The sequence below is a fragment of the Acipenser ruthenus genome, chromosome 47 (assembly GCF_902713425.1).
Source record: "Acipenser ruthenus chromosome 47, fAciRut3.2 maternal haplotype, whole genome shotgun sequence".
In the NCBI taxonomy this organism is placed as follows: Eukaryota; Metazoa; Chordata; class Actinopteri; order Acipenseriformes; family Acipenseridae; genus Acipenser; species Acipenser ruthenus.
Window position 1 is genome coordinate 6363515 of NC_081235.1, and position 22824 is coordinate 6386338.

Below are 22824 nucleotides of genomic sequence, written 5' to 3' on the forward strand. Positions count from 1 at the left end.
GAAAACCCTCGAGCTGTAGGCCTCTGGGATACCGCCCTGTTTGTAGTGGCACTGTGGCAGATCCACTCAAAAGGGCAATGGGGTTTTGAAGGCAGCCATCCTGGTAAGGTCAAGCCTGCTAGTGTTTGGTCATAACCCATAACAGCAACACCTACCATGCCATAAACAGCTGGTTTATACAAATACATGCAAGTCTATATAGATAAACTCACAGATACATGTACACACACGCCGTCTATGGAGAGAGACATCATTTACCTCTAAGCAACTGATTTTAAAAAAGGAATTGGAATGGGAATTGAAAACAGTGGAATGGACCCTGACCCTGATGAACTGTTCTCCCTTGTTATAGGGTGAGGAAGCACTTACAGTACAGTCTGTATGGTTCTGGCTCCTGTTTGCCTCATATTGCCATTTCACTGGAACTCGTTATAAAGCAAAAAACAAACACTATACTGCAGCCCAGTCTAACTATGGTTATAAAAGGGGAAGGACTTTGTATTATTAATGCCTGAAAATGAACCGTCTTTCTGACCTCAAGGGGGTCACTAAACCCGGTGAGGAAAACGGTATTTATTTCATAAAATAATATTTCTGCTGCTCCTTGAGGTGGCCGTTTTATAAAAAGGGGTCCAACAGATGAATGAAGTTATTATTAATACTGGTTATAAAATAACACAGCTGCAGGCGTAAAGCGCAACGAAGCTGTATACTTTACAATGGGTGGTCAGAGCAGGCAAGGGTCTAAAATTAAACCAAGCATGTGAATCCATCCCGGCGATATGACTGAGACAGACCCAGGCAGAACAGAAAGCTTCCTATTGAAGGGCTCCCTGAATACCCAAGCTAGTTCTTTTTTTTTTTTTTGTTACTCCCCACCGCAGCTTAAAACATTATTACAATATGCCTTGTTTAGGAAAACCTTGGTAAACTTTTCTATGCGAAATCTGACTCTGCAAGTAAAGCTATATGAATAAATTAATAAAAAATGTAGTTAATTTGAACTTCAATAATTTATTTTAAAAACTCAAAGTCGTTAGCGATGATTTGCATAATAACCCGTGCAAATCGCAACCGTTTTTAGCAATTGTCGATATTTACTGCACAATTAAAATGCAACGCGTTTTAAATAAAGTAAAAATCATAAAACGGTGTATAGCTGATATAGTAAGAACGCAGGAATATGCAAAAGTGAAGCTAGCAGATACAGGGCTCACGAATATTAACATATATTTGTATAAAAGCCAATAACAGAAAGATAAATATTCAAATGAAGTAACACAGAAAGGTCACAACACAGATGCACCAAAAGCACAGTGTTGGGGGATGGTTTGTTTAAACAGCTTTTCAAAATCACACCAACTGGTACATGCTAGTAGTAATTTGATTTTCAGAAGTGCACTTGCTATAAATGGAAATCCAGCCTCTACTCTATTTCTAGATCAAAGTACTGTAATTGCAGATTTCTCCTCTTGTGCTTCCGCCAGGGAACGCCAATGCAAATTACAGACTACTTAAAATCACGTTGCAGAAATTTGCTGGCTCAAGCGAGATGCAGCTGTTTCGAATTTTACATTTTTATTTCCTCCTCCTTTTTTAGACGAGCACCCCAGGTTATGCGTAATATTTCACAAAATAACATGACATCACAGAGACGTGTTAAATACATGTGTGGCACCCACCACAGACCAGCATTCATTTTGGACAGTCTTGTTTCAACTCGGAAATAAAAATAAAACAAATGATTGTCTTACGGACATAGCGTGGTCATGTGGTGTAAATCGGTTTATTTTCTGGGAGATACAAATGTTGCTTTTGACTAAATCACTCACAACCGCTCAATTCCTTGTGTACCTCAAGGGTACAAAAGGAACCCCTCCCAAATGGAAAACTACAGGAAGGCTAACGGAATACCAAAGGAAAGTCTAGAAGTAACAGATCTACTACTCCACAACCTTGTGCACAATTCCTTCAAGCGCAGAGTGGCTGTACAGCGAATCCTTTCAGATACGTTCTAGTAAAAAGGACTGCCCAAGACAAAACAATGAGAGAAAAAAAAAAAAATTCTATTTCACTTCCAGTTCCTGTTCAAACAATACCGGACCTGTGAACACCCTGGAATGCGTAGAGGTCACCATCAAGGAAGTATCCCGCGGGAGGCACTTCCGGGGCAGAAACCCAACGTCCCGACTGACGGATTAGGCCGGGAGGAGATTCCTATCTACAAATATATCACCGTGCTGAACCAAGGCTGTCGCTTAGTCTCGTAACCTTCAGATCCGTACGGTTACAGCAACAGGACCTACAGCCGGGTCTCTATCGGAGGTAGAAGCCTGAAGAGGCTAGGCTGGACTTTACGGCCTTATTTGGCGTGGTCGAGTGGCGCAGTCGGTTCATTTTCTGGGATGAAAACTGGAATTTGGTGATCTCAGCTAAGCCCACGGTGGGCAGTTGTTGCATGACTCAAGTCATCTATTTGTGCAGTGAGCAAAGAAAGCAGGACCAGGGTGGGTTTCAACAGGCACCAAAATGATTTGACTTGGGACCAATGCCAGGCCTCCAGAGGTTAAAGGTGAAACACTACCCCCTGCCCCCTCCTCCCTCTCCATTTCAACAGCTTTCCTGACATCTGTACAAGACTACCTGATACCTGATCAAAGAAAGAGATTATCTTAACAGCCATATGGTCCCTGGATAGGAATAAATCACTTGCATTACATCTTCAAAGCATGATATACCTTTCAAGGAAATAAAATAGTTACAACAGAAGAGAAGGCTTGGTCTGGACATTATAAAACAAACGGCAGTCTATGCTATGCATGGGTAGTGTAGCGTGATTTCACAATCGGCCTTTTTTTTTTTTTTTTTAAAAAGAAAGTTGTCTGTCAAACACCATTGTTTAAATGCCCTCTGAATAACCCTCAATATTCTTACTGTACCATGCCCAACAACCCTGACAAAGTCCTTATTCTTTTAATGCCTACCTAGAGGCTAGCTCTCCCGACTGCAGGCAGAATAATTCCACAGTAAACTCACTAAACAAGCCCCCCTCGCCACCCCTCCCAAAAAAGCCCTAGTTTCCAGTGTTTATCAATGGGAGTTCACACTGACCCCTGGCCCTCCAGCAAGGCACAATGGAATATACGGCAATTTATTTTGTACAGAAAGTAAAGCCAGCACCCCCCGTTGATGGATCTGTTTAGATGGAGTGCTTTGTTTTCAGTATATCATTTATCTATCATATCCAGCATACTTCAAAAAGGCAGTTATACTGTACTTCCAAATACAGCTTTCCATTCTGCAGCAGACACAGAAAATGTATTATACAGGGGCCCCTTTTTAAAACGATATGTCAAATCGCATGCATATACAAATTAGGCCAAATTATGTTATCTTGCCCCTTAAATAAACTATACAGGAATGTGAAACAGCAGCATTGCTATAGTGGTTGGGATTTAAGATCTAAGTTTACGAGGGATAGAGGCAGCCTGGTTGTAAGCAGCTATGATCAGGAGATCCGGGGTCTATGTTCTTGGCATTGTGCCTCAAGCGCAATCCCATCACTTTACCTGTCTGGCACTTAGTCCCCAGACCAGTTTATTTAGGGAACAGAACAGCAGGTAAGGCTGATGGCTAAGACAAGGCACTTAACAAAAAAAAAAAGAAGATATGGTCAATTACATAACAGGCATATGAAATATCTTTTCATTAAACCATTGCATTCGGTTACTTGAAAAGAAGCCACCACCGCAGGGATCAAGTGTTAAAAAGGAGTAATGCATGAGGATTGTATGCCTAGCAGGAATCCACTGCTGGGATAATGACCAGCCTACTCAAAACCTGGCAGACTGAGATGATCCCAGAGGCGATCATAAAAAAAAACGAATACTTCGTATGACAGGCAGCTTACTGAAACCCAGATCACATGACATTCAGAGAATCTGGAGCAGCCAAGGGCTAAAGCAAGATCAGGCTTGTAGACTTGCACAGAAACTGAAGAACCAAAGTGCAGAGCCCAGCCTGGTATGCTGACGAAATGTTCCAGGGAAGAGGATCAAACCTCACTTTCGAGTCAATAACAGGCATGGTCACTTTTGGGTCCTTTATTACAGCTCAGATTTGCAAAAAGGTTCTCTGCCCGTTTGATGCACCCAATCTATGAAACGTTGTATGCCAGGGATGGAAATAAGACAAGATAAACAAGACTTTTATTATATAAACCTTGGGGTAAAGAGCCAACAACATTCAGTCTTTGGCACATTTCCAACCAGCTACTAAACACATCATCTAACTCTGGTTAACACCTGATGCCCAATTATAATATATGCCAACAAGGAATGGGCAAAACCAATTCTGATATACAAAAATGGAAAGCAAAGTATGGAGTGTGGACTAGAAACCATGCATACCCGTAATGCACATTCCCTATTTATAACATCAATGAAAAAACCTTTGAATAATACAACATCCTCTCTATAGCACTATGCTGCAACAGGACTGCATCGCAGTGCGAGTTACCTCACCTGTCTGGGATCCACTTCTTACCCTGAAACTTCCAGCGACAAGAATCCATTGCTTGCCGACCATGGACGGGAGTTCCCAGGGGGCGGCGCACAATTGGTCGAGCGCCGCCCGGGAGGGGAGGGGGGGGGATGGAGGGTTTAGGTTGGCAAGGGTGCCCTAGGCTCACCGTGCACCAGCGACCCCTGTAGTCTGGCCAGAAGGCCCAGTTCATCTGGATTGTCTGGTGATAGAAAGTTGGCTGCTTGCACCAATGAGACGTCTCTACACAGCGTTGTGGAAATGGCCATGGGGAGCCACTGTTTGTCACTCGCTCCCATAAACGTGGATGGGTCTGTACATTCACACTACACAAACAAAATAAAACTTTGCTAAGCAACACAGGGATTATACACACCAGCGCTACAGAGCACTGTCCCCCGTCTGTATTAATCTACACCGGAAATGAGATTACTGATTAAACAAATCCATCTGACCTTGTTTGCACCATTACAACACAGGTGTATGCTCGCTACAGTAAGAAAACAAACAGACCCAAGAACCACGCAGCAGATCAGGAGCTAATAATAGAATCTGTTACCGGGGGACTTACGAGTGCTGTTTGCTCAGTAAGAAAGCTGCTGCCACAGAGACTGATCAATCACATGCAAACAGGTCTACATATAAAATCAGCACTTCAGTCAGTACACAGGCACAGCTCGGCAAGTTCTACTGTGCATTACTGAACAGCGCAGACTTAACCCTTCACGGCCCGGAGACCGCAGCAGTAGTTGCTAGCGTTATCCAAGTGAGCAAGTATCTTTTAGACCATGGATGCTATGCCCCTAAAAGAAAATCACTTCCAAAGTACTGTGCAAAGCCAGCCCCTCAAGCACTTACTCTTGAGCACTGGCAGTTCTTTATGGAATCTGTATTGGTGATGAGGTCCAGGAGTCCAATCCAAGATCGTAAGTTTTATCCTGAGCCAATAGCTCTTGCTTAAAGAGAGAGATCAGCTCTTAACAAACGAATGATGTTCTTTTTCTTCACAGCTGACCATTACTGGCAGGGATGCAAAGACAGAGGGCTTGACTCCAGCATGCAGGAGTTTCATACAAGGGTTTACTGCAACTGTGAGACGAGAAAACAGACCTAATTCCAAGGGAAATCTGACACTGGACTTAAATAAATAAATAAAATAAAATAAAATAAAATAAAATGTTGATTGCGTGCTTTTGAGAAAGCGATGCAACAGTATGATAGAGTTTACCTGGATGCTTTAATTCATCCATAACTAAAACACTTCTACTTTAAAAGTTGTGATAGATTGTGCCTTATTTTAAAGCTGCTGGGAGCGTTTAAGTGCACTGTGATCTTCCTCCCTGGAAACGCTGTTTCCGCAATGCTTTCATGTGGATTTTTTGGTTAAGTATTTGGAGGGTCCGTGAACAGAGCCCCCTCCGGCACGTTGCTGTCTGTGCCCCTGTGCCAGAGGAGGAGGCCGGTACACAGGGACCAGTCTATCCCACAGCTGCTAGCCATTACACCGACTTCCTGTTCAGCATTACATTACAAACAACTGACTGACCGAGGCAACCCCCTTCGAAACAATCAAGAACACATTTAAAAATACACAGGTCTGCCATAAGGTACCTATTATATTGCAAACTGACCAAATAAAAGCCTGCTGGCACAGCGATAGCAATTAGAACTGAAAAAACAGTGCACTGTATTGCCAGTTGCAGTGCCTTCTCAAATGACGGTATTAGTAGAACAATATCGCTTTGAACAATGTACTGTAATATCTTCATGACAGACCAAGCAAATTCACCAGTCCTGGTAAACTTTCAGTAGTGGCACATTTCTTTGTCACATGATGGTTCGATGCATAAAACAGTGGCGTTCTACCACCTTGCTGATGAATGTCAAAATGTCGCAGAGGTCAACTGAGAGCAAAGGTCAACTGAGAGCAAAGGTTGACAGCATGGGGGGCTGGATGGGTGGGCGGGGAGGGGAGTCTACTTATTTAATTTGGCACTGTAGCCTGCAGCAATTTCTATTACTCTTTAGTGAAACAGGGCTGTGTACCACACACACACACAGCTATATTCCAAGACCAAGGACTAATGCCATTGGCTGTCCGGTCATCGGATTCAGTGACAAGACTCTTACGAAGCATCCATCCATGCATGGCACCAAGGAAAGTCGAGAAAGTAAAAGTTCAGTTAGCTGACCTGGATTAACAAAAGATCATTTAAAAAAAAAAAGAATTAAAACAAGATTTAAATGTCCTTTGGAATACATGGTTATGACAAGGAACAAGCCCTGAACAGCTCTTATGTAAAAGAAACACAAAACCATGATGCGACACTTCCTTCCTGTTGAATTACCCTTCACGTGGCAGAGCCAGGGTTAACTGGACAGTAGGAGGGGCGACTTGAATGACTGCCCAGCATCCTCCCCCACCCACACCACCAAAATCACCCAAGTAATTGAGCCGCTTTCCTCCTAAACTTGAAAGGGGAACTTGGTGGCACTGTGGGCTCCACTTTCTGCAGACAGCCCACATCAAGGCTGGAGCAAATCATTGCAGCATGACGGGTGGCTTCTGGCTAGTGCTGGAGCTAGATCAGTGCTGCGCTCAGCCTAGCCATCTCAAGCCTCTTTATAGTTATGTTATGTGTCCCGCAACACCCCCGCCTGTACAGCACAGCCAAGCCTGTGAACAAATGGATTTACAGCAGAGTTTGATTTCAGCATTATTAGTGTCTGTCCCTTACTAGTTTTGGATTAACTGAACTGGCATCCAGCAGTGGAGTTTGCAGCCTCTACATCCATTCTCTGTGTGAAAAAGTTTGCCTTCAACAGAACGTTTCAATTAATGCAACTATGTGAATCTGCTGTGAATACTTCTGTTTAAAAAAAATAAAATAAAATACCAGGACCTAAAAAGATTGGTATGCTGTACCAGGACATTTCCACGCTGCTCCACCCAGCCTGGCTCATGTCTAGTCCTGCCTATTTTTACACTGCAGGCCTGTCTATTGCAGAGCTGGAGAAAGGGACACCTCCTGGATACACCCGCAGACACAGTTTCTGTTACAACTTCTTTCAGAGAAAACAGAGCTTTCATCAGAGCTCTGACCTCAGTCAAAACTGCAAATGGAGAGTTAACTGTTATTCAAACACTAGCTTTCCACGCCTCGAGAGTCTTCTGGTGTAAGTGGCAATTTAAAAGAAACAAGTGATGGTGTTTAGATTTTGGAATATTCAGGGATGGAAAGAAGACTCCCCTTGCATAGCAGTTTCATCCAGTCCTGGCTTTACTGTGTTTAACAAGACACATCTTAGCTTGTTACCTATACACACTGTGGTTGATCAAGTCTTATTTCCATTCCTGAAATCAGAAGAATTGTGCTTAAAAAAAAAAAATGACAGAGTGACTGTCACAATAAGTAACTGCAGGAGCAACAAAAGTACTAGTAATACAAGATGTGCTACGTGTTTGAGAAAGCAACATTCCGACGGTTTACATATCGTAGTGGGATAGAAAGCACCTCGTCTTGATTTAGTCCATAACTAACGGAATGAAATCCGTTCATTTCAGTTCCCAGGTTTTTCTGTTCTTGATAAAAATCCCCCCGGGCTGGAACATTAAGATCATCCAAAACTGTGATCTGATACTGAAACATCATCTCCTACTAGTTAAAGTAAAACTATATATAAAAAAAAAAAAGATTACCGAGTTAAACGAATGCATTCAGCCCTTGATGGATCTGCGGGCTCTGGGAATCGGAAACAGACCTGGGGAATGGTTCACACCAGGCCTTGCAGACCACAAACATGGCAGCAGCTCCCAGCCCAGTCTAACTTGCTTTTTAATTTTCCTTCCCTTAGACCAGAAGGGCAGGTCTACCTCATGCTGCATCTTCTTAAATACCGTCCTGTGGGCGCTTTGAAGGAGACAGCAGCCTTGCTTGTTTTGGAAGCCACCTCAAGTTGCATTTAAAAGGATTAACCCAGCACACCCCCTCCTCCCTTGACCCTAGTCAGTATGGCACAGCATGATTTGCCTCTTAGCCGCAGCTAAGAGGCCCAAGAGGTTGGCCCATCCATCCAGGGTAAATTCAAATGAAAAAATGGTTGCATCGCGGGATGCAAGACACAGGAGGTTTTGCAGAGCAAGTAACACTGGCTGTATTCTGTATGTCAGTGTTGGTTGAAAGGGTTAAGGAATGCAGTTCCTCTCTTCTGGAGGGCGTTTCCTGACCCCAACACTATGTTTTAACTGCGGCCCTCTCCAATCAAGCCCCAGCTTGACGGCCAGACCATTCCAAGCATTTCATGCGGCTGAGCCCGACAAACTGGCTTTGGATCAAAGCTGGGGTTGTTCATCCAAAACACTGTTTTTAAAAATAAAATAAATGGAAGCTGCACTGAAAAGGTCGGAAAAATCAAAAACATGAAAACTTTATGACTGTAGTACAAAGAGCTATACCAAAAAAATATATATACGTTTCAGTAGACGTGAAATATTTTCCAACACAGCGTGCGCTCTACGTTTAACCCATAATTACACAGTACTGTAGGAAACATGTTACTCTTATTTCAGTAGGGACATGATCTTTAAGAATCGTCAGTTTTACAGCATCAATCGCTTTCGAATGTCAGTTCCCTACTGGAGTCGCCATGCAGTTTGTTAAAAGGTAGCTTTTAAAGCCATGCAGAGACAGGGGCTGACGGTTTTTGAATGCTTTGCTGCTTAGTCATACTCCACAGCTCACTTCTCACCCAATGGGCTGAGCCCTTGAAATACTAAACCCTACACCAGACCGACAGTATTGCATGAATCCCCCTAGTATTCTCTTATACTCAAAATGGAGAGAAAAAAAAAAAAAAGGATACAGGCAGAACACAATGAGCTAACCAATGGAGTCTTAGGCACGCACTTAGGTAACAGGAGTGATACAGCAGTGTTTACAGGTTATCTGCCAGCAACAGAGATGAGTGCTCTGTCCGCTAGAGGCACATGGAGGTCAAGCAAAAGGTTATCTGAGAAACAAGAGACAGAAAGATGAGGGATGCCAAATTGGCAAAGCCAAACTTGTACAGTGTGAACCACATCCTCTGAATTCAACACGGGACACACAGTAATACTTGGATTGGTTCCACTACAACAATATTGTACTGTAATCTGCTGAACAAGTTTGTCACTTTCCTGTAACGAATCATGGTTATTAGCCCATCTTTCCCTTTCTTTTTTTTGTATTCCCCTGTAAAACACAAAGGCTGACAATTAATGCAGCACAAAAGAAATTACAATTATTTTGCACACAGTCTGCTGCTAGCCTGGTTCTTACCTCTAGCACGGGTCCGGCCCCCAGGATAGTCCTCTCAACCCCGCTGGCGTAGCCCTTCTGGCTGAGGGCGGTCAGGCAGTGGATGAGGAAGTTGGTGCTTTGGGTCTTGCCGGAGCCGCTCTCCCCCGAGATGACGATGCACTGGTTCACGTGCTTCCTCAGCATGGCGTGGTACGCCACGTCAGCGATGGCGAAGATGTGGGGCTCCAGCTTGCCCAGCTGGTGGTTGTCATACATCTTGACATACTTGGGGTTGTAGATGGGCAGGAACTTGAATGGGTTGATGGCCAGGAGGATGCTGCCAGCGTAGGTGTAGATGTTGTGCTTGTGGAAGCGGTTCTTCAGGTTGTCCAGGATGGCTTCCTCCGTGAGGTGGGGCAGGTTGCACAAGTCGTCAAAATCCGCCTGCTTGGGGGGTAGAAAGCCCCGGGCGGTCAGCCGCCGAGCTTCCTTCTCCTGGCAGACGACCGGCAAATGGACGTAGCGGATGGAGCCGTCTGCGTTGCGTTCCTGGAGGAGGAAGTAGTAGCCCTCGCTCTGGGGGTGCTCCTGGTGGGCCCGTCGAGGCCAGAGCAGCACCCTCTGCACGGGGAGGTCGCTGGCCTCCAGGACCCACTCCTCCCCGCCGCACTCCTTCACCTCCGCCAGCACGTAGCACTTGGAGGGGTCCAGCTCCAGGTGCACTGTCACATCATGGATGACTGCTGCGGCCGTGGCCGACTTGGGGACGGTCAGTGTGCAGCATGGAGAACTCTCCGCGGCCAGCCGGGGGTAGATCTGCAGGGGATAGGCCTTCCCGTCCTGGCTAGCTGTCCCACCAGCCTCTGTGACACTCATTCTGCCGCTCTGAGGCCCACGTCAGCATACCGCACAGCCTGGGGGGGGGCGTGGGGGGGGGTCACCACCTAGCACCTGCAGCACAGACAGAGAAAGAATTATGCAACAGCTTAGTAAAAAAAAAGACAAAAAAAGTCAAGCTAGTGCCATCGTCCGTAACGTTTCAATACTTTAATTGAAAACGAGAATAATCACACTTCTGTACATTGTGGGTTATTTATCATTTATTTCAGAACGTCATTCGTGTATAGATTTTCTTTGCATGATATTTTGTCATTTCTATTGTGTGCACAAACGAACATGGTCATTTTTGCCAGCTCAGAAACACACAAGAGCATGCATTCTCTATGGAATACATGCAAGAAAGCTCCACATTGGTCCTGTATGCTTTATACAGCCTGGAAGAAAACACACATTCCTTTAAATGCGTGAGATCTAACTAGAACTTGCAATGACCAATTCAATGATACTGTACACTTCCATGCAACCTTACATCATCAGTAAAATTTGTCACAATAAGAGTTGTTCATGCAGCTATGTGTCAGGGAGACCATTTATTTATCAAACTCCTGATCATTTAAATTATATAATTGGAAGTTCTGAAACCCAGGAATGGGTGCAGGGCTAGTGTGAGTTTCTAGCCTTCCTGTTTCTTGAGTGCCTTAAAAAATACTTTTTAACTTTGCTTTGAAAACCAAGTATACTTGCAAAGGTATCGACGGTATAAAACCGGTGACTCTGTTCATCTGACTCCCCTTTGTGCTGCACCCGGCCACAGAGACAAGCTGTGATGTGAACAAAGCTATGCAGAGCATACAGTACCTCTCTTCGACAGCTCTTCAGTGAGAAAAATAGTGAAGCCGCAAGCCAGGCAAACACAACACAGGAAGCTGTGGTTACCATACGGGGCCGAGCGCACAGCCTCCTCCTGCAGCCCTCTCTGCAGGGTAGCTGCAAATCTCAAATTTATTTATTTCTTAAAAACTACCTTTCAGTAGAGCTTTTTTTTTCAAGAACACGCGCGGCTTGCGGTGGGATGCTGACTTAGTCATGCGGCCAAAATAGATGCCCAAAAAACAAATCTGTCAGTACCGCGGGATCTGTATTTAAGAAACCGTTTTGATACAGTAGAATATATTGTGGTCCACAGTCCCCCATTGTTTTCCGGCTTTAGGTCACGGATTTGGTGTTGAAAGGCTGTTCTCTGCAGAACAACTTTAAATAATCCAATTGCTTGAATAAGGTTGAGTGCAGGTGAAGTGGAGTCTGTTCTCCAGCAAGCCCAATTTAAAAATGGACAAGCTGTCTCCAGCACACAGATCTGGTGTGATACTATACAGTTCCTCTGATGTCTGAAAAAGAGGAAGCGAAGTATTTCACAGTCAGATCAACACTGCTTCCAAAACACACCATGGAGTCAGCAGGTTTCCAGTTCCGTCACAGATTGCTGACTTTTTGCTCATAAATTACAAGAACATTTAATCCCGTCGGAGTTTCTACCTGGGTCATTACCGCACACTGCGTGCCTGATCAACTAGTCACAGGGCGGCGAGTGCAGAACTTTCTTTTTCTGAAGAAAAAAAAAAAAATCACATGCATTGTGCGTGCTTTAAAACAGTCCCCCCCACTTCATATAAAAACTTACAGTTGAGCACTTCCAGTCAAAACAGGACAGCCAGTTCAGAAGGTGTTGTTGTCTACTTGGTAATTTACAATTGGTGGCTACAGAAACCAAAAACACGCATCATCCAGAAGTTCCCCTAGCAGTATGGTGTTTTGGATGCCTGTGTTCATCTTTTCGTTTCCTTTTTTTTTTTTCAGCGTTCCTGCAGTTTGCAGGGTTTCATTCAAACTGCACTTGTTAACTCACTCCAAACATGTCCTGGATTCCCCCCCCCTCACAAGATCTCCAAAAACATTTACAGTAATACAAAATAAAATGCATTGTATTCACTGGAATTCACCATTCGCATGTGTGCTTCAAAAAGGCTGGACTGTACCAGATGGTAACGACTGTTAAACCCAGGACTAAAGGTTTCAATTCAAAATTCCCCTACAGCAGAGCAGAGATGCCGGCATTAATCATGACTTCAAAATGACAGAGAAAGGCCTGGAATGAACTATGTTATCTACCCTCAATTCATATGAAGATTTCTGAAAAGCAGCTCTGTCTGCCCCTGAGCGCACAATGCTCTCTGTCCCCGAGCGCACAATGCTCTCTGAGCGCACAATGCTCTCTGTCCCTGAGCACACAAAGCTCTCACTCCCCTGGCATCTCGAACCTCTTCCATTGGAGACGCTTCCCACTAACTCCTCAAAGAGCGTTCGGAAATGGCAGTCTAAACACTCATAACACAACCTCTAAATATTTGGTCTATGTGCTGCAACAGAGCGAGATGAAATACAATTCCAATCTGTCTCTTTAGCAAGCTAGAATTATAATGAACTCCATAGAAAAAAAAAGTTTTAGTTATGTTTTTATTTCCTTTCAAAAACTGAGGGTAGAATTGTGCAACACTGTTTTCTCCAGTAGTGTTTAATTTAATGTTAATGTAACATTATTCAGCAGGTTTCAGCAAAACTAGTTAATTCTATAGGGTGATGCTAAACTTTTGGCAATAGCTGTACAGTACACACACACACGTGAACAAATACAGGACAAGAAAATAAATGCCCAATTTACACAATGGGGAAAAAGCAAGTAAATTCCACATACCATCATATGTTTTTACTGGTGTTGAAACAATTTGTGAAATCTAATGTAAAACAGACCAACTCCAGAATTTACAATACAGGAGTCACCTGATTGATTGACTGAAAGACAAAGACTCACAGCGAAAGTGAGTCACTGGCATCAACACAGCAGCACCTTTAAATAGAAATCAAACCGACATCCCAGTATGCAAAAGCTCTCCAAAAAGCAACATCTACAAAACTGGAAATGCAGCGACTGCTCCTCCAGTGTCTAGCTGTCTCTGCTTCAGCTGGCCTGTGAAATGGAAGCAGTCTTGTGTGCATGCAATTTGCACTCACAGGATATTAACACACACCGCAGTCTATCCAAGGCTGGGCTCCAGTTTTGCATGGTTCCTGTAGAACGATAGGCATCAAGGTTTACCTAACTAAAGCTTGTTAGATCTAGGATCGTGCTCCAGATTGAAAACCTACAGCAGAAGTAGACTCAACGGTTTTGCTTTTTTTTTTTTTCTATTGCAACGTATGCAATATAAATACTGCTGTACTAGAGTGAGATATCAATACACAGCACTTCTGGTTTAATTAGAAGAATAAGGGTCGATGGAAACAGGTGTTTGAGGCTTTGGAAAAATTATGCTAGGACACAGTACAGTACTGCATGAGTAATGAGTTACAAAATACTTAACCATTAGCAGAATTAGCCCTTTGGACAGAATTCAGCCTTTCTGCCATTCATGCAATGAATGGAAGGGTGTCCCTCTTCCACTCATGAATGAATGAAACAAAGGCTAAGTTGTACAGTAAATGAGGCACACGTGTTTTCCTACCCCTGTTCCCTGGTTTTAAAACAGTGGTATGCAAAATGCGGTGAAGATTACTTATTTGTTTAATTAAAAATATGTTATTTATAAGGGGAAGCCCAGCGATGCATGGAAATTAATTCCCACAGAGGCCTATGTTGTGCAACAAGGAGGGGTCAAAATACAAGCAGAGAGCCCAATGAAGATGCTTCAAACCCTCCATTTCACGTCTCATTAAAGGCCTGGAAAATGATCTAAAAAACAATCCATCCATGACTCATCCCAGCGGGTACAAATTCACCAAATCAACCCCCGAAGCAACGGATACATCTGGGTTATGTTCAGAATTAAGAGTGGATTAACCACAGAGCTACATTTCTCCATGGAGAGGTCTCTCTGCAGTTCATGCTTGTAAGCCCGAATGCAGCTCCCTGGTTTTACTCCCTGCTATTGCACATGTGTGAACAGTTTCCTCTTTTAAGATGCTACAGTATCACAGACCCACTCAAAAGCCTGCGAGCCACACTGGCAATATTATAATACATCTTAGCCTTTTTATTAGACCAGGGATGGATTTTTTTTTTTTGCCCTTGTAGAGCGTACTCTGTATGCTTCTGCAAAGTTCCGCAAGACTATTGAGTCTCTGAGCAATTCAGAAATCTGAAACTGTGCTGAAATGAAAAACACAGCCATCACCCGCCCCCTGCTCCCCCAGAAGTTTGGAAAGATCCGAGACAAGGGCTGCTGTACCAAACAGATCCAAGTGTTGACAGAATGAAGTTCCTGGTTTCCTGAAAATCTTTTCCAGAAGGAGGCTTTTTGTAGAAGTTTTACCAGGTTACAGTAAAACTAAATCCTTCATCAGTTTTTACTATTTTACTCTGATACAAGGACAGTCCACTGGTTGCAAGGAGAGTGGATTAGCCCAGCCCTGAAGGCTTTGAAATTCAATGGTTGAGAGAGTGCCCACATCTTCCATTGACCAGCCAGGCAGGGGGTGTGTGTGAAGAGAGTGCTGCCCATCAATGCTTCACTTGTCAACTTGGCATTTGGAAGGGGGTAGCATAAAAAGCAAGCTACGTGTTTTACTTCCGAGACACGAGAAAATGCTGAGCTTGGCATGTTCCTTTAAGAAATCAGGAAGAGCGAAAAAAAAGGGAAGTTTGTCCAAAAGCAGACAGAAGGGTGGTTGTTTTGGCGAGGTCATGTGGGTCTTTCTGAAACTGTTTTTCAAGCACGTGATCCCATTGTGATGCGGGGGCTGGCACTCGGGGAGAGGCACACGCTGTGCTCCCTGGACGACTGTGGCGGTCAGACAACGTTTACTTAAGCCAGAAGAGCACATTTCAAACAGGTATGATGAGAGTTTCAGTGTTTTATACACCTTTCACACAACTTGCTCACAAAAACTACTGGTAAAAATGAAACAACCCCTTTAATGTATGGAATCACAAGCCAGTGGAATTCCCCAGATTCAATATTGTCATGCTTTGATAGTTTTGGGGAAATACTGATGTAAAAGTAACCCTCCACCCCCTCCTGTACAGCACATGCTTATCATTTACTAACTTATGTTAACATAGGAAAAGTTTGAGAACGAGAAAAGGGCATTCGGCCCATCAAGGCACGCCCCTTGTTAACACACCAGTCTCCCCTACTGGAGGGCTTGTCCCCATCTCTCCCATGTTTAAACACTGAGATAACTCCTAGATTTTATCACAGTGGCGCAGTGTACAAGGACATTGGATCAAAAGCACCAATTAAACACAGGTATAATTTTAATCCACCAAAAAGAACCTTAAATGATGGTATTTCTGGTTGTCACAACTAAACGCTCTCCGTTTTAAATGTGTAGCTGTTTAACAAACGTCCCTTCGTAACAATCATTGCATAACACATTATATAAAAGGTGTACCATCCTAATGTACTGCGGCCAGCATACAGTATGAGGGTGCTAATCGTAGATGCAGCTTTAGTGCATTGTTACACTGTGAATATCCATCCTTAATCAAGTAACTGAGCAGTACTGCCCTGCCTTTCCTCTGAAGTGATCAGCCGGATCTCAGGTGATGCACTCGCATACTGCAAAGTCAAATTAAGTGCAACAGTTGTTGTCTCGGTCCAATCTATCAAAACAGCATTTGTTTTTGAGCGTACGCATTCTCAAGCAAAGATGAAAGCCTTGGTGTAACTAGTGAGACGGTTCGATGTGCACTTGAGCGTTTTCGGGCTTGCGTACGCCTTTGTTGCAATGCCTCTGTGGGTGCAGATCAGAAGGCTTGACCCACCGCTTATTCTGTGCAGTAGCTCACATGGTCTGACTGCAGCTAGACCGTTGGAGTCGGTCTGAACCAGACCTGGGATTAGTCATAATTACAATTACAGCAGCGTCGTTTGCTGAAATTACAATTCTAGTTTGTTCAATTCCAATTACGCAGCAGTATTTACAATTATACTAAAAAAAGTAACATCAACAGCTACACAAATGAACATGTTTTACTCCATTTGCTCTACAAAACGGGGTCACTAGAAATGGTTAAATACGTGAATAGCGATCGCTCAGTGCGAAACAGCATGGAAATGCGAATGATTAAGCTTGGAAAGTTGTGTAATTGAAGTGTCATTGAGTGACTGTATGGTATAATTCCAACTACAATTACGCAGGTGTGCCAAGGTTCAATTACAAATTACAATTGTAATTGTAATTAGGAATTACACAATTACAGTTGCAATTGTCCAGTCTGAGCTGCAGTGCAGGACGGGCTCCGGCTCCAGGACATGTTTAATCTGCAGCGCTGGAGCCCAGGTTTGTTTGTGCTGCAGTCTGGCACAGTGTATTAAACACAAGAGCAGGTCAAAGCAAGATCAGGAAAAACAGAATTTAGAACAGACTGTTGGTTTCTGCACTGAGACAAGAGATGACCCGTGCAATACCACACAGGACTGTCCCGTCACAGATCCAGCGGGTGGGTATGGTTATCTGCTGCAATGGTTAAGCGGCAATCCAAAAAAAAAGCATATTTGGGTAGTGAAATCATACTTCAGCTTAAAGGGGAAGGCAAACATTTCAGCACAATTGGAAGGGAAGTGGCATTTCTGTCACTGGTCAGCTACGGGTATTTCTACTCTCTCTTCCTGTGAACAGACACAAGATTCTCAGCACTTAGTTCATTTTGTCCCTCTTGGAAAATAAAGCCTTTGTCCGATGCGCCAGTTTTAGGAAATCTATCCAAAACGCGCTGAACCTCTTCAATAGCTTGAAGCAGGTATTCCTAATATAAGTAAATTGTAAAACCTTTGTTTCATGCAATACAGGGATGGAAATAAGACTCCTGTTGCATAGCAGTTTCACCCATTCCTGGTTTTACCACGAGCTTGATTAGCCACAGAGTATAGGTAACAAACTCAGGTGTGTCTTATTAAACTCATAGTAAAACCGGGAATGGATCAAACTGCTGAGCAACGGGAGTCTTATTTCCATCCCTCCAATAAAGCTCAACAGTAGTGTCACGTTGCAGCAGTTAAAAATCCCCCATTAGTTTTTTTTTTGTTACCTGTTAACTGCCTGTCAATTCTGACTAGCTTGGAACCAAAGATATACATGTGACGCCAATGATCTAAACTGCCTACAGCACATGTGCTTTCAGTAAAGGACAAGACTCCAGTATCGCAATGGGCCCTAAAAAAATACCCTCAGCCCCAAACTTGTATTATCGAAGGGTTGTACTGAAAAAAATGGATAATATTTTGGAGGCTGCATTTAGCCAGAAATGAAGCGCATACAGTAATTCAGTTGCAGTGCCAAGTTAAATACTCCCCGGCTCCCCAAGCCTGGCTGGAGTTTTTTTTTCTTCTCTTTCTCACTCTCAGCAAGGTTCATGTTGCAGTTCTGCTCTATTCAGACCCGCAGAGATAAGCAGCTTCATCAGAATATAATGGGTGATACTGGACTCTGCTCAGGTACACAAGACCTGTGTGACTGCAGAAGATGCATTTCCATTACAGAGCCTCCTTGGGACATGTGGACACCAGGCGCTCTAGAGAGAGAGAGAGAGAGTCGACAAAACCACAGAAAAAATAAATAAAATAAATCACAGATGACAAGGTCTACTCTTCCAGTTCCCAGAAGTGTGTCAGCACAGTACCCGCAAGCCAGCCCCACATGGCTGTACAGAACTCAGGGCTGGTCTGGATAAGTCACAGCTGGATCATTCTGGGTTTTTTACAGCACCAGAGAATCCACCTGGATTGCATCTAACTCCTCGGATAACTGATGCAATCCAGGGCAATTCCAAAGGGCAGCAAAAACACCCTAAAAACGTTTCACTTGACGGATACACAATAGGATGAGCAAATCAACCGTATAGTCTAAGCCATCTGCTGTGCCGAGTGTAGTTACAAACAGCTTGAGCAGAATATGAGGGAATCAGTTTATAATCACATGCCTAAACATTTGCTTTAAAAGAGGTCAATAGCGAGACATCCTCTAAATGACATTGCCGCAGATATTTCCTGTTTATAGTACTTGCAGAACCAGGCAACTGGCAGCTCCGAGACGGACAGACAGACAAGCAAACCAGATGTGTAGTTTCCAAGTTTCACTCAACGGATATACAGTAGAATGATCAAATCAACCCCATTGTCTAAGCCGTCTTCAGGCCCTGGGGCTTCAAGTGGTCACTCAAGGGTTTTCAATTATGGGTTTTCTCTGCATACATGGAAAAAAAAAAAAAAAACCTGAAACCTTATAACTTCAGCATGTTAAAAAAAACAAAAACAAACAAACACAATACAACTCTTAAACTTTCAGTTAGTTGAATAGTTCTATAGGACAGAGTACCGTAACTACACTCAACAAAGCAAACCAGTTAACCAGGCCCAGCCTTGGGTATACCGGCTACAAGTACTAGAAGGAGCAAGGCCCTTAGGCTCACAGTCTCTACCTAGAGCTACAGCTGCTTACAGATACTCAGAAGTACTCGCACGTGCCTTTAAGAAGCAGTATTTCACAGCAGGTATTAAATAAATCCATTCATTGTGTCCATTTCAAAACAAGAAAAGCTGTCCTTCCCTCACCTTTACAACAGACTACCGAGCAACGGCAATTAAAGTCTGCATTGAGTGTTTAAAAGCCGCATGGAAGTGAACTTTCAACTCATCTGGGGTGCCGACATTTTTACTGCTGTACTAAAGCTGTAAACTTTATCACCCCTAATAAGCACACAGAAGTCTATCCATCGAAGAGTGTGCAGGAAAACAGACCTGCGTCAAGGTAGATGATCTCCCGGACTTTCAGTAGAATTTTCACTCCTCCCCAGATCACCATGCAGCTGAAGTGCAGCCTGAGTCACTCCCTGGCTCACACAGCAGGCTAGTTTTTACTGTTTCCTTTTCCAAAACCCACCGGGCAGGGTCTTCAGAATGAAAGAAACCCTGGAAGTGTTTGCATCACCCTTTTAAAAGGCAGCTTTTTATTAGGTCTCCCACTGCTCGCTCGTTGTTGGAGGGAGACTGTCGGCTTTGTGTCCCCAGAACCATTCTGCTAGAGCCTGGCAGACACAGAGTCACAATAAAGGGATTCTTTCTGTTTCTAATGAACACAGAACACATGGATCCAGCCTGTAGCAAGGTCTTAGTGTGGCAATGCTCATATACTGACCTACTAGACTGCAAGCCCTAAAAAACTTTTAGTAAGCTCAGGGGTTAATTTGTGCCGGACTGCACCGGATCCTAAATCCGGTACCTTTTTTAATTTGAGAATTCAACAGCTTTCAAACGATGAGCTGTATTAAAAAAAACCTGATTATGCTGCAACATGGCTAGGCAAAGGTCGGCATGCAGCTACCAACAACAAGGCACGAAACCAGCAAGCAGATGAGAACATGAAGCATATATGGGATCTGGTACCCCTGAATAAGCTAATACTGCAGGCAGGGGACAGGTCTCCATGCAACATTAAAAAAAGAACTATAGGCCTAAAATGAAATCCATATGCAATTAGAAATTACAGGACAGTCATTTTGAAATAACGCTTTAGTCTGCTTGTTTTTCACTTGCTGTGATTTCATACAGCTCTTATTTAAAACGTATGCCCTGCAGCTGCGTGCATAAAGACCTACCTGGTATTTCTGGCGCAAAGCAAAGTAACCAGCAGCAGGAACAGCTTCTATTGAAAGTGCCTCAACGAGGCTGAGAAGGAACAGGATATCCTTCAATGAAAGCCACAATAAAGAGGCAGTGAATTACTTATTCAGAGGAGCGCTACAGTGACATCAGCTGCAAGGCCAGGACGGGTTATTGGTGAAGGAGAGGACGTGCATGAAGGACACAGAGCCAGTTATTCAGGGGCAGCAGTTTGAACAAGCCCCTGACAGTCCTCTTCCTGAGAGCAGGGGGAAAAACACACGTGGGCTGCGACCTTTGATCTTCGATGACATCACGCTTGGCCGTGTTTGTTCCTGCGCGGGTGCTGCACAAGAGAACTTTGATGTTCCGTCTAAATTTGGAACAACGCAGCTCTGGTCTGCTTACAGGCAAGCCCGCAGGCGCCTGGCCAGTCTACAGGGGTCGCTGGTGCGCGGTGAGCCGAGGACATCCTGGCCGACCTAAGCCCTCCCCACCCTGGGCGTGGCTCGGCCAATTGTGCCCCGCCCCCTGGTAACTCCCATCCACAGCCAGCAGCGTAATAGCCTGGACTCGAACCGGCGACCGCCAGGCTATAGGGCACATCCTGCACTCCACATGGAGCGCCTTTACCAGATGCACCACTCGGGAGCCCCAAGTTTTCTTTAAATTTAAAACACAAATGTTACACTTAAATGTTTTAAAATTGAATCGAGCTTGTCTATTCAAACCGCAGAATAAGCTTGAAAAGATACGCAAATTAATCTGTGAAATAAACCATTAGATCGCCCGAGAACGACTTTCTGAAGCTATACAGCAACAATGTATGCTGTACTAGTCAGGGGTGGCTGTCCACACACTTCACTCTCCCTTTCCTACACAGACACACCCATAGTGCAGCACATTCCTTTCAAACTGCACAGCGAAAAGACCAAACCAGCATCCTGTATCAAAAACACAACAGTCTAAACAAAGACAACATGTCCTTTTAAAAAGGGCCAGCTCTCTCTTTTCAGGAATTGTAAAGACTGAGTTAATAAAAAGCACAACGAACATGATTTTACCTGTTCCCACGGAGAGGGAGAGGGGGGGGGGGGGGGGGGGAGAGAGAAAGGGAATATTACAAAGCTTTGTCTGGATAAAAACTGTTATTGCAACAATCACTGCAGGACATACAATTATATATATATATATATATATATATATATATATATATATATATATATATATATATATTGCCAATTACATATTGAGTATTGCCAACCTACTTAGACCAACAGTAATGAGTCATGCAATCCAAGTCATGGGGTGTGAGTATAAAAAGAAATGCAAGCTTGTGTTTATTATCACAGAGTTGCATTGAGTACATCTAAAGCTCCCACTGTGTGGTGGAAAGCCAGCACTCAAACACCTGGCAATTTGAAGTTACCTGTAACATCCATAAAAAAAGAGATCTTCATAAGACAGCAGTGCTTTGAGGTCACTGTTTTGCTGGAAACTCAATACAAGCAGATTTCATTAGACCAGGGTAATGGCAGGGCTCATTTAATTGAGCTGGCTCCTGTTCAAGTCAGGTTGTTGGCAGCAAACATATGGTACTGGGAGGGGGGGGGGGGGGGGGGATTAATTGTGCACCCACCCTGCCTAGCCATTTATTACTGGACCAAACCAAACTAAAAAAGAACTAGCTAAAAAAGAGACGCACACACAAAACCATGTTCTTTACACAAGGTTACGGCTACAGTGACGTCAAAGCTTTCAACTCCTGCCGACTACAATTGCATCCAAATACCAGTTAACAGGAGGGGCTGGGAATTACATTATCATAGAACAGGTATACAAACAACTCCTGGGGATTATGGAGCAGCAGTGTGGAGTAGTGGTTAGGGCTCTGGACTCTTGACCAGAGGGTCATGGGTTCAATCCCCGGTGGGGACACTGCTGCTGTACCCTTGAGCAAGGTACTTTACCTAGATTGCTCCAGTAAAAACCCAACTGTATAAATGGGTAATGTGTATGTAAAAATAATGTGATATCTTGTAAGTCGCCCTGGATAAGGGCGTCTGCTAAGAAAGAAATTATTATTATTATTATTATCCTTTAATCCTGAATGAACAACAATTAATTAATACCCAACAGCCTGGCTTTGTACATAGAGCTTAATTAATACTTCAAAACACACTGATCACTGCCGACTCAAGCAATGCATGGCAATTCTGATCGCACTCCAAAGACAAAAACAAGGCGTGTGGTAACATTATGCCTTAATAAGGCTGCTCTCCAGCTATAGATCTCATCTCACCTGTCCCAGAAGGCTGGTGTGCATTTCTAATTTTTAAATGCCTTTTTTTTCCCTACAGACAGATGGAACCTTCAGATGTTTGAATTCCAAAGAAGCTCCACACCGGTGCACTGAATGAACGAATGCTGGGCTGCTAGTCATCAACTCCCATATTAGAGAACTATCCCCCAGACCAGCACAGACAAATAATTCCAGTACAGGTCAC

At 43.8% G+C, this 22824-nt stretch overlaps 1 protein-coding gene across 11 annotated transcripts in view; it reads right to left on the reverse strand.

Moving 5' to 3' along the window:
- The window catches only part of LOC117401214 (unconventional myosin-IXb-like), a 60203-nt gene that overhangs the window by 34382 nt on the left and 2997 nt on the right, over nucleotides 1–22824 (reverse strand). For all 11 annotated transcript variants that reach the window (XM_059014222.1, XM_059014228.1, XM_059014225.1 and 8 more), the window contains exon 2: nucleotides 9861–10772. In XM_059014222.1, coding sequence (XP_058870205.1) covers nucleotides 9861–10697 — 837 coding nt within the window. In that variant the 5' untranslated portion in view covers nucleotides 10698–10772. The remainder of the gene's footprint in view (nucleotides 1–9860; nucleotides 10773–22824) is intronic.